At 46.2% G+C, this 12,880-nt stretch overlaps 1 protein-coding gene across 2 annotated transcripts in view; it reads left to right on the forward strand.

Annotated features, from left to right (window-relative positions):
• LOC126481139 (putative fatty acyl-CoA reductase CG5065) overlaps positions 1–12,880 on the forward strand; it is a 469,013-nt gene that overhangs the window by 318,200 nt on the left and 137,933 nt on the right. The window contains exon 6 of one of the 2 annotated variants that reach the window (XM_050104690.1): positions 10,772–10,979. The exons of the other annotated variant lie outside the window; for it this stretch is intronic. Within the exon in view, the coding sequence (XP_049960647.1) occupies positions 10,772–10,979 (208 nt within the window). The remainder of the gene's footprint in view (positions 1–10,771; positions 10,980–12,880) is intronic. 2 annotated transcript variants of the gene reach the window in all.

Consider the following 12,880-nt stretch of genomic DNA (forward strand, 5'->3'; position numbering starts at 1 on the left):
GAAAAACATGGGATAGTCACAAAAATTGATGTGAGATGCATAAAAATTGAGGGAAATGCCACTAAGTATGTAAAAATCGCGAAAACGTAGCAAAATTGCGGAAACTGACTGAGAATAAATAAAATTAGAGACACATACCATGAAGAAAGTACTGAGCAAAATCAATAAAACTGCGTGTTCTGGAGGAGGAGAGTGGACTGATGCCGTATATGCACACCTTAATAGAGGAGAGGGGAGGTATTTTAGAGACGTGACGCCAGTGCAAAGCGGCAATATTATCCTGCACATGAGCAATACAGCCAAACATCGGACCATGACTTTCGCGTACAAGAGGGAGGTTACCAGGGGCGGTGGTAAACTGCGGTAAGATTGTTACATCTCATCTGACTGCCGATCATGGTGTATATTTCCTCCTCAGATGTCACTATTTCTTCGTATGCATTTTTCGGCCCTCGAAGATCATTTTATGGGGCTGTTGTGAATATATCATAATTTCCAAACAGTTATTGGGCATGAGCTTCGTAAAGAACAGGTGTCATACACCTCTGGAAACCTGTGTAGTGTTTGTGTTACAAAGAATCGATGTTTTCTTTGGTGTGAAAAGTAGTAGTTTTATCACTTTAAAGTTTGTCACCATAGTTTATTGTAGAGAAACGTGCATGGAGAATGTATGTCATGCGCTGGGAAGCCGCACCACTCTAGCGTTATAGTGTCTTTTAAGTGAAGAGCCTTGTCGCCTTAGGAATGCATGTGTTTGTTCTCTCTTACCAGTACCTTCTTGGTACTGACCATAGACACTAAGATAATTCTTTAGAATTGATAGAGCAGTTGATTTGCGTAAAATGCTTTAAACTCCGTCCGTCTCGAGTTCCATCATGCTTAAAAACCACACGCTTCTTCTTCTACCCAACCGCTGCAACGTGATTTACACTGTGCGATGTCCAGTTTTCTGTGAGAGTGAGTGTATCGAAACATGTTAATGCCAGTTTAGAACCTAACACAGACCACAAAGTCGCGGTGGAAAAAACAAAATATATGGTGGTGTACAAAGCTGTGGCACTATGCTACTTGGACATATTACAGCAGAAAAGCAATGTATCAGACAACGAAACGGGGACCCTGTCTTGTGGCTGATAGTCTGTGGGATACGGCCCTCCTACGTTGTGGATGATGAAACTTTACACTGGTTTGTGCAAGCGACTTGGACCACTGGGCACCAGTCGATCAATATCTGTATGTTTAACAGGATCGCCACATATACTCGATGCCAGCAGAAGGATCGTATTTGTTTTCGGTATATGTATCGAGTTCTCTGTTGGATAAAGTTAATAGTTTGTAGTTGCTTTCTCTGTCGGATGGCACAAAATAACGACATGTTCCCCTTTTCCACCGAGTGATCAAAACATGGCCCTGTACCATTAACTCAGCTCACCCTGTCTACACCGGTTACAGAAGGTGGTAGATATATACGGTAAATATAGCGCTCTCCATCTTCTGCTGAGTTCCAACTTCAACTGAGATGACCACATGGACTAAGCTGCAGGGAGGCGGGGAAGAGCCTGAGGAACAGTTACAAGATGCAGAGGGACTGTCTATAATAACGTTGGAGTTTTGCTGTAGCAGATACGTTCCATGAACGTGACTCGTTTCGAGATAAGAGAGTGGAATGAGTATTATTCACTAATGGCTGCAATCATTAAAAGACATCTCCATAGGATCCAACGCAAGTATGTGGTTGACTGGACAGACTTGATTCCAAACTGCAGATAGCATTTCTACCAAAAAGTGTATTTCAGTATTTTAAACATACAGGGTGTTTCAAAAATGGCCGGTATATTTGAAACGGCAATAAAAACTAAACGAGCAGCGATAGAAATACACCGTTTGTTGCAATATCCTTGGGACAACAGTACATTTTCAGGCAGACAAACTTTCGAAATTACAGTAGTTACAATTTTCAACAACAGATGGCGCTGCAGTCTGGGAAACTCTATAGTACGATATTTTTCACATATCCACCATGCGTAGCAATAATATGGCGTAGTCTCTGAATGAAATTACCCGAAACCTTTGACAACGTGTCTAGCGGAATGGCTTCACATGCAGATGAGATGTACTGCTTCAGCTGTTCAATTGTTTCTGGATTCTGGCGGTACACCTGGTCTTTCAAGTGTCCCCACAGAAAGAAGTCACAGGGGTTCATGTCTGGCGAATAGGGAGGCCAATCCACGCCGCCTCCTGTATGTTTCGGATAGCCCAAAGCAATCACACGATCATCGAAATATTCATTCAGGAAATTAAAGACGTCGGCCGTACGATGTGGCCGGGCACCATCTTGCATAAACCACGAGGTGTTCGCAGTGTCGTCTAAGGCAGTTTGTACCGCCACAAATTCACGAAGAATGTCCAGATAGCGTGATGCAGTAATCGTTTCGGATCTGAAAAATGGGCCAATGATTCCTTTGGAAGAAATGGCGGCCCAGACCAGTACTTTTTGAGGATGCAGGGACGATGGGACTGCAACATGGGGCTTTTCGGTTCCCCATATGCGCCAGTTCTGTTTATTGACGAAGCCGTCCAGGTAAAAATAAGCTTCGTCAGTAAACCAAATGCTGCCCACATGCATATCGCCGTCATCAATCCTGTGCACTATATCGTTAGCGAATGTCTCTCGTGCAGCAATGGTAGCGGCGCTGAGGGGTTGCCGCGTTTGAATTTTGTATGGATAGAGGTGTAAACTCTGGCGCATGAGACGATACGTGGACGTTGGCGTCATTTGGACCGCAGCTGCAACACGGCGAACGGAAACCCGAGGCCGCTGTTGGATCACCTGCTGCACTAGCTGCGCGTTGCCCTCTGTGGTTGCCGTACGCGGTCACCCTACCTTTCCAGCACGTTCATCCGTCACGTTCCCAGTCCGTTGAAATTTTTCAAACAGATCCTTTATTGTATCGCTTTTCGGTCCTTTGGTTACATTAAACCTCCGTTGAAAACTTCGTCTTGTTGCAACAACACTGTGTTCTAGGCGGTGGAATTCCAACACCAGAAAAATCCTCTGTGCTAAGGAATAAACCATGTTGTCTACAGCACACTTGCACGTTGTGAACAGCACACGCTTACAGCAGAAAGACGACGTACAGAATGGCGCACCCACAGACTGCATTGTCTTCTATATCTTCCACATCACTTGCAGCGCCATCTGTTGTTGAAAATTGTAACTACTGTAATTTCGAAAGTTTGTCCGCCTGAAAATGTACTGTTGTCCCAAGCATATTGCAACAAACGGTGTATTTCTATCGCTGCTCGTTTAGTTTTTATTGCCGTTTCAAATATACCGGTCATTTTTGAAACACCCTGTAGCTGCGCAACAGCAACGGTTCCACGTAATAAGACTAAAAACAGCCGACCAGTTGCAATGGATAAAGTAATCTTTACCTAGGTTTCACCACATTTAAACCTGTCTTCTTCAGAAGGCGGCCTAAGGACAATGAACATCGTAGTTTACATTAAAAGGTATGAAACTTAAGTCAAGAATAGAGTTTAACACATATTAGAGAGCTCTTGTATTACAAAATATGAGAAGGACGCCTGGTACTTACAGTATTACATTAATATGGAATGATGTATCATTGTCGTTTTTACAAATATCTGCATAGATCCATTAGTCCAAAATAAAATGTAGCCCCGAAAATAGGGTTTGTCATGTAAATAAAAATTAGTACATGGATGTAGCAGAGCTCATAAGCGACTGAGTATAATCGGCCAGCTAGTTACACTGCGGCCAGGGCAGGTGGCGCTCATGTCGCGAACGATGTGCAACGTTGCTTTAGTACGCCAATCGGCACATAGTTCGCGACATGAGCGCCACCTGCCCTGGCCGCAGTGTAACTACGCTGGCCGATTATACTCAGTCGCTTATGAGCTCTGCTACATCCATGTACTAATTTTTATTTACATGACAAACCCTATTTTCGGGGCTATATTTTATTTTGGACTAATGGATCTATGCAGATATTTGTAAAAACGACAATGATACATCATTCCATATTAATGTAATACTGTTACCAGGCGTCCTTCTCATATTTTGTAATACAAGAGCTCTCTAATATGTGTTAAACTCTGACCTTTTTTCTGCATGGTGTAACCAATGGCTCCTGAAACTAAATCCTTCCAAGACCCAGGCAATCATCGTAGGTCGTACCACTCGCTCCTTCCGGCTCCTGGATTTCTCCCTTACTGTCTGCGCACGTCCTGTCCGTCTCACCCCCACCCTCACCTACCTTGGCCTCACCATTGACCGTCACCTCACCTGGATCCCTCATCTCCGATCCATCCAATCCAAAGCCCACAACCGCCTCCGCCTCCTCAAACTCCTCTCTGGCCGGACATGGGGGTTGCACCCCTCCACCATCCTCCACACCTACAAATCCTTAATCCGTCCCATCCTCTGTTATGCCAGTCCTGCCTGGATATCTGCCCCCCCCCCAAATTCTATCAGTCCCTCCAGATCCTTGAGCGTCATGCACTCCGCCTCGCCTTCCGTATCTGCCTCCCGTCCCCCACGTGGATCCTCTATGATCTCATTCCTTTCCCCCATCTGCTCCTCTTCCTCGAACATATCCGCATCCTCTACACCACCCGCCGTCTTGAACCCCCTCACCCCCTGGTTGCTCCTCTCCTCTCCCATCCTTGCCCCCTGCCACGTCTTCACCGTTGTGTCCCCCCTACCCTCCATCTCTACACCCTCCATCTCCTTTCCCAAGGTGGCTTCCGTCAGCTCCCCCTCCTGGATGATGCCCTCTCTCCCTCCATTTATCCTTCCTATCAACTCTGATCCTCCCTCCCCCTCCTTTCCTCTGTCCTTTCCCTGGGCTCCCTCTTCCCCCCCCCCCTTCCGTCCTGTTTCCTCCCCACTACGGCTCTCCCTACCTCCCTTCTCCCCCCCAGTCCTTTTGTATTCCCCCCCTCTACCTACCCCCCTCCCTGTCGCGTCTGCCCCCTACCCCTCTTATGGGTCCTCATCCTCCATCAGCTCCTTTCCTGGTTCCCCCCCCACCTTCGCTTTTACTCTCCTTTCCCCCCCTTTTGCTTTCCCATCTCCTGTCCAGTTTCCCCCCACCTGCTCTCGACTGTGGTGTCACCTTTGCCGACTTTTTCGTGCTGTGTTCTAGTGCCTATTCAGTGTTGTGTTGCGAACAGAAACCATGCTGTCGCTGGGTGTGAATTTTATATACTTTGCGAACAGAATCCAGACTGTCGCCGTGTTTTTTAACTGTCTATTGTTTTCCCTGTCTGCTCCGTATGTATTTTTATTCGCTTCATCATCCCTCTGTTGCTTGTTTTAATTTCCCCATTTTCTTTTCACCTTGTTACTCACTAAGTCCCCGATTCTATCGCCTGTTTTTTATTATTATTTATTCTCCTGCTCTTTGTCAGAAAATCTGTAGGCTGCAGAGCGGCGTCCTAAGCTGCTGCCAGCCGGCCCCCTTTGGGGGGAATTGAACTTCAATAAAGAAAAAAAAAAAAAAAAAAAAAAAATGTTAAACTCTATTCTTGACTTACGTTTTATACATTTTAATGTAAACTACGATGTTCATTGTCCTTAGGCCGCCTTCTGAAGAAGACAGGTTTAAATCTGTCGAAACCTAGGTAAAGATTACTTTATCCATTGCAACTGGTCGGCTGTTTTTAGTCTTAAAAAGTGTATTGCTATCTGCGACTCTTGTGTGTGCCTGTAGAACCAAGACATCTTTTTATGCAGGTAACATAGTCGTTGTGGTCGTGTTCTTAATAGTGCAGTTCTTGTGCAAAATATATGTTGCCGGCGGTAGAGTCCTTCTGCGGCCAGCTTCAAATGTCAGTTTTCAATAGCGTTCCCTGAAAAGAACATCGTCTTTCTTTGCAGGCATCCTATTCGAACTACCTGGTGAGTGTAATTCGACTACTGAAAAAGAAAAATTCCTCGCCGTGCAAAGTGACTCTCACAAACAATGTAATTAATTTGTTTATCAATTTGAGATTAGTGACATGCCGCCAGGTGCGTGGAAGCGATGGCTAGGGCGCCACGTTATGATTCTTGACTTGGCGCTTTTTTTGTTGCGGTGATATCTTTTAACGATATTTGAATCTCTCACCTAAACAGGGAGAAACAACCATCGTAATAAAATCAGATGTATTATCGAATTTATAAAATGATATGTAATATAAACTTTACAACTTCTCTGCGCTGTTACCTTAACATGAAGTCTGAAAATGAGAAGGCGCCAAAAATTAGTTTAATATTCTAGTCCTGTGATGCATAACATGGCACATAAGAAAATACACGTTTTTACATGATGTGGCAACGGCCTTGCCGCAGTGGCTACACCGGCGTTAAGCGCTGCCGGGCGTGGTCGGCACTTGGATGGGTGGCTATCCAGGCCGCCATGCGCTGTTGCCATTTTTCGGGGTGCACTCAGTCTCGTGATGCCAATTGAGGAGCTACTCGACCGAATAGTAGCGGCTTCGGGAGACCGGGAGACCGGTGTGCTGATCCGACGCCCCTCCTATCCGCATCCTCCTCTGCGGATGACACGGCGGTCGGATGGTCCCGGTAGGCCACTCGTGGCCTGAAGACGAAGTGCTCTTTTTTTTTTACGTGATGTACGAATACTTAGAGGAAATATAGCTTATGCCATAGTCCTATACAGGATTATCACAACAAGTAACGATACTTAAGCTATGTGAAAACGGCTGTATTGTCCAATTTCTTCTATGTTCGAAAATAGTTCGTATAAACGGGAGGAATCTACATTTTGCCCGAGAAATTCGAGGTGTATGGTCAACAACATCGCTGCTTTGGATTGGGTAAAGTAGATTTTTTAAACTAGTTGGTCTACGATGTCAAGGTGAGATTGTTTAGAACTACTGTACACGTCCAAGCTCCAGCTGATTGTTCCGCAATGCACCGCAGCTGGCTGCAGCGGAGTTCACGAGGAGTCGGCAACCAGAAGTAATGGATTATCTCAGCCTGCGACATGTCTGATCTCGCCCGCGGCAGCGACGACTCGTAAAGTGACCGGTGTGCTGGGTGAGCGCGGCAGAACGGACGTGTGTGTGTTGGATGGGACGTACTGATAACATCCGAATTCCTACCACTCCAGTCATCCCCGGACGCCCTCCATGGCCGGCGGCTGGTGAACTCTGCCGTACAGGCGCGCCCACGACTGCGGCGGCGGCTGGGGGAAGTTTTCACAGATCTCTGAACGTCAGCACTGGCGGATTACGAGGAGATGGGCGCCCCGTGTGTGGGCGTTTGGGTCACGAGTGCACGGCATGTGCGAGTGTTTCAGTGATCTCCGACATTCGCCCACGGCAACTATTGCTACGGACTGAGTTGTGGTTTGTGTGTGTCGTGTTCAGTGCTTCTCAATACATCGCAGTGGACTCTGTCTTGCAATGATACTTGCCGTGCGCTCTATCCCTTCACGGAGTAGAGCTTTCCTTCTTCTGAATGTAGTGGAGATATAAATTCTATAGTGCTTTAGAAACACAGTCGCGACGTCGGATTCCCGATTGATAGCAATCTCTGAAATCTAATCATGACAGCTTATTACTATGGACTGGATCATGGTTCACGTGTGTCGTGTTTAGTACTTCTCAATACATCGCAGTGGACTCTGTCTTGTGTAGGTATTTGTTGTTTTCGTTGCTACTATCCCCTCCTGTGGTAGACCCTTTTCTCCATACTTCTTCGTCCTGGTGTAGTGCAGAAAACCAGGCAACTTATGGATCCTTCAGCGCTTTAGAAAAGAAAATACACTTAGCAGAACTGTAGTGGTTGGGAACTCTGTAACTGTGACAGTGTAAATTCACGTCGAAATTTGAAATTCTACGTATCATATCATACATCACCACTTCCAATCGTGATGTCAAATAATAATACGTTTGGATTATTTAATGAAATTTCTCGTCAAAAACATAACACTGTTGTGTATCCACGAAAACTACTCTACACTGTTGATCTTTCTTTTTTATTTCGAGTGGTTTTAAACTGTGTGAAGCAGATTGTTTAACCGCTATCTTAACGATTTAATTAACATTTCCCGTGGCATGTCTTCTCCGGCAAATATTTCTGACATCCTCAAGATGTGATACTCCGCTTCAGCTTTAGTAACTCCTGAAGCACTTCGTGAGATGCAGCACAAGAAAGTGCATAAGGAAGAATGTGCAGCTTAGAGCCCATCGAGGAATGAAATATACCATGCTAGTTCCTATGTCATCTGCAAAGCATATACATCTCTCTCTCTCTCTCTCTCTCTCTCTCTCTCTCTCTCTTGAGTCAGCCTGCTACTAGCTTTGTGACATCGTCAATTTGTGTGTGTGAAATAGCTTTCGTGCCCCCTACATCACGATCATGTGACCGAGAATTAATACCAGCAGTATTCCTGGGTCTATTCCCAGGCAGACATTTACTTTGAAAAGAAGTCGTCTCTCACGTGTGCCGGCATCCAACAGATTGGTTCATGCATACAGAGCACTTGAGATGATAGTGGACACCGACAGGCGTGTGTTTTTGTTTGGGGACTGTTGTGTGGCACGAGCAAGTTTTTCATACATGTTTAAGCAATTTGTGATGTTGTAATTACATGTTTCCTTATGTGATTGCAAAAAGGTGCCGCATTTGTTTAAATATTCCATACACGGCAATCGAATTCCCACCAAATTCTTTAAATATATAAATAAAATATATTTTCTAAATTGTTTAAACAATATTCCATACACTGGAATCGATTCCCTCCAAATGGCTGATCAATTGGGCCTTTTTCCCGCCAATTTTCAGGTGAGGCAGAGGAAGGGGATGGCTGGGAGTTTCCAGAGGGGGGGGGGGGATTTAATTAACTGATTGGTTTAATTAATCAGTCAATCAAACTAATATCAAAAGTGTGCTTATGTCAGGGAGGGTAGATCCCAAAAGAATGGAGGAGAATGGGCGGGTGAGGAGGAGGAGGAGGCAGATGGGTGGGGGAACAACAGGTTAAGGATGTGTCAGTAAAAAGTACGGATTGTCCCCAGAGGGTCATAATCCTCTTAGCAGAACAGTTGTTTAAGGACCTATCAATCAAAAGATAATAATACACTACTGACCATTAAAAATGCTACATCAAGAAGAAATGAAGATGATAAACGGGTATTCATTGGACAAATATATTATACTAGAACTGACATGTGATTACATTTTCACGCAATTTGGGTGCATAAATCCTGAGAAACGAGTACCCTGAACAACCACCTCTGGCAGTAATAACGGCCTTGATACGCCTGGACATTGAGTCAAACGGAGCTCGGATGGACTGTACAGGTACAGCTGCCCATGCCGCTTCAACACTATACCGCAGTTCATCAAGAGTAGTGACTGGCGTATTGTGACAAGCCAGTTGCTCGGCCACCATTGACCAGACGTTTTCAATTGCTGAGACATCTGGAGAATGTGCTGGCCAGGGCAGCAGTCGAACATTTTCTGTATCCAGAAAGGCCCGTACAGGACCCGCAACATGCAGTCGTGCTTTATCCTGCTGAAATGCAGGTTTCGCAGGGATTGAATAAAGGGTAGAGCCACGGGTCGTAACACATCTGAAATGTAATGTCGACTGTTCAAAGTGTCGTCAATGCGAACAAGAGGTGACCGAGATGTGTAAGCAATGGCACCCCATACCATCACGCCAGGTGATACGCCAGTATAGCGATGACGAATACACGCTTCCAATGTGCGTTCACCGCGATGTCGCCAAACACGGATGCGACCATCATGATGCTGTAAACAGCACCTGGATTCATCCAAAAAAATGACGTTTCGCCATTCGTGCACACAGATGCGTCGTCGAGTACACCATCGCCGGCGCTCCTGTCTGTGATGCAGCGTCAAGGGTAACCGCAGCCACAGTCTCTGAGCTGATAATGCGTGCTGCTGCAAACGTCGCCGAACTGTTCGTGCAGATGATTGTTGTCTTGCAAACGTCCCCATCTGTTGACTCAGGGATCGAGACGTGGCTGCACGATCCGTTACAGCCATGCGGATAAGATGCCTGTCATCTCGACTGCTAGTGATTCAAGGCCGTTGGGATCCAGTACGGCATTCCGTATTACCCTCCTGAACCCACCGATTCCATATTCTGCTAACAGTCATTGAATCTCAACCAACGCGAGCAGCAATGTTGTGATACAATAAACCGCAATCACGATACGCTACATTCCGTCCTTTATCAAAGTCAGAAACGTGATGGCACTCATTTATCCTCCTTACACGAGGCATCAGAACGATGTTTCACCAGGCAACGGCAGTCAACTGCTGTTTGTGTATGAGAAATCGGTTGGAAACTCTCCTCATGTCAGCACGTTGTAGGTGTCGCCACCGGCGCCAACCTTGTGAGAATGCTCTGAAAAGCTAATCATTTGCGTATCACAGCATCTTCTTCCTGACGGTTAAATTTCGCGTCTGTAGCACGTCATCTCCGTGGTGCAGCAATCTTAATGGCCAGTAGTGTAGGTTTGCCCCTGAATGTATACTTGGCCCAGAATGTAGGCAACTCGTAATGTGGGGCGATGTCCTCGTTGCCCCACTACTCTGGTACTCTCAGACTGGACTGTGGATGTCTTCCAGAAGTCAGTGATCCCATTCGGTCTCGATTTCCATCAACAACCAGCTCATATACAATTTGTACTGTGACAAGTATTGTCCTCGTGTGCTCATTGTACAGGCTGCAAATGGTGACGTGGTTGGTGGTTGCCGCAGTGACGCCGTCGTGGAAGGAGCCGGTGGCGGGCTGGGTGGACAGCCTGAACGGGCCCGTGGGGCTGCTGGCGGCGGCGGGCAAGGGCGTGCTGCGCAGCATGTACTGCCGCGGCGAGCTGCACGCCGAGGTCATGAGCGTCGACTTCGCCATCAACGGGCTCATCACGCTGGCGGCGCGCGAGGCCGCGCGCAGGGCCAAAGAGGGCAGGTGAGCCGAGCCAGCCAGCCGGCGGCGGCGCGGGGACACCCGGCACCAGGGGCTAGCGCCTCGCCGGTACTGCGGCGAAGCGGTGCGACGCTCCTCCCAAAACCTGAGGGATGTATCTAGTGGTAACAAAGAAGCCCACGGCGAGATGAATATCCGTAGGCACAATTGGGAATATCCGCTTGGTGGCTTAAGCAGTTTGTCGGTATTACCACTGGATTACTCGTAAATTAGACCATAATCATTATTATCGTTTGAAGTCACCATTATTCCTCATTCGCGACAGAGGGCCACTATATTTGCTGAAATCCTCAGTGGGCTGGAGATCTTATAAACTGACGTGGGGACCTCCTTTTGTCCAGCGTAGTGTAGAAGCTCGATGTGGCACGGGCACAGGAAGTCGCTGGAAGTCCCTTGCAGAAATATTGAGCCATGGTGACTCTGTAGCCGTCCATAATTCCGAAAGTATTGCCACTGCAGGATTTTGTACACGAACTGACCTCTCGACCATGTCCCACAAATTTTATTTGTTTATTTATTTACTCGTCAAGTTCTGTAGCACCAAACTCAAGAGCAAATCTCCAAGGTCAGCGAACGTGTCAGTACATGAAATTACAACATAAACGTAATAACAGATAAAAATAAATGTTTGTGAACGTTAAAAAAGTGAGTCCATAGGTTTAAGTAAACGCTATCAGCAATACGATAAAAATAAGCTTAATTTTTCAAGCAACTCCTCGACAGAATAGGAGGAGTGACTCATGAGGAAACTCTTCAGTTTCGATTCGAAAGCGCGTGGATTACTGCTAAGATTTTTGAATTCGAGTGGCAGCTTATTGACAATGGATGCAGCAGTATACTGCACACCTTTTTGCACAAGAGTTAAGGAAGTCCGATCCAAATGCAGGTTTGATTTCTGCCGAGCATTAATGTTCGATGCAATTCATGTTGTGTGACGTGGCTGGCCAAGCCATTCGCTTGAACTGTCCAGTATGCTCTTCAAACCAGTGCTGAACAACTGAGATCCCTCATCCACAAAAATTCCATTCTTTCTTGGGAACATGAAGTCCGTGAATGGCTGAAAATGGTCTCCCATTAGCCGTACACATCCAGTTCCAGTGAATGATGTGTTCAGTTGTAGCAGACGAACCCGTTCATTCCATTTCAGCACAGCGCAAACCATCATAGAGGAAGCAGGAGCTTGCACAGTGCCTTGTTGACTTTCATGTTCTCGGCACATTATTGACTTTCTAAATCTGGGAGTAATGAATTCCCTAACGATTTCCGAGATGCAATGTCCAGTGCATCTAGCTCCAACTAGCATTCCGCATTCAAAGTGTGTTTACTGTAGGACACATGGACCCTTCGCTCCATTTCATGACTCTTGATTGTGTTTCATGTACGATAAAATTAATTATACCATAAAGCGAATGAATTTCTGAACATTTCTCTTAAATATCGAGTGATCAAAAAGTCAGTATAAATTTGAAAACTTAATAAACCACGGAATAATGTAGATAGAGAGGTAAAAATTGACACACATGCTTGGAATGACATGGGGTTTTATTAGAACCGAAATGCAGGATGGCGCTCCACCCCATATTGCTAGACGCGTGAAAGATCTCTGGCGGGCGTCGTTTGGTAATGATCGTGTGCTCATCCGCCACTTTCGTCATGCTTGGCCTCCCAGGTCCCCAGACCTCAGTCCGTGCTTGGGGTTACCTGAAGTCGCAAGTGTATCGTGATCGACCGACATCTCTATGGATGCTGAAAGACACCATCCGACGCCAATGCCGCACCGTAACTCCGGACATGCTTTACAGCGCTGGTCACAACATTATTCCTCGACTACAGCTATTGTTGAGGATTGATGGTGGACATATTGACCATTTCCTGTAAAGAAC

This window comes from Schistocerca serialis, chromosome 5 (assembly GCF_023864345.2).
Source record: "Schistocerca serialis cubense isolate TAMUIC-IGC-003099 chromosome 5, iqSchSeri2.2, whole genome shotgun sequence".
Taxonomy (NCBI): Eukaryota; Metazoa; Arthropoda; class Insecta; order Orthoptera; family Acrididae; genus Schistocerca; species Schistocerca serialis.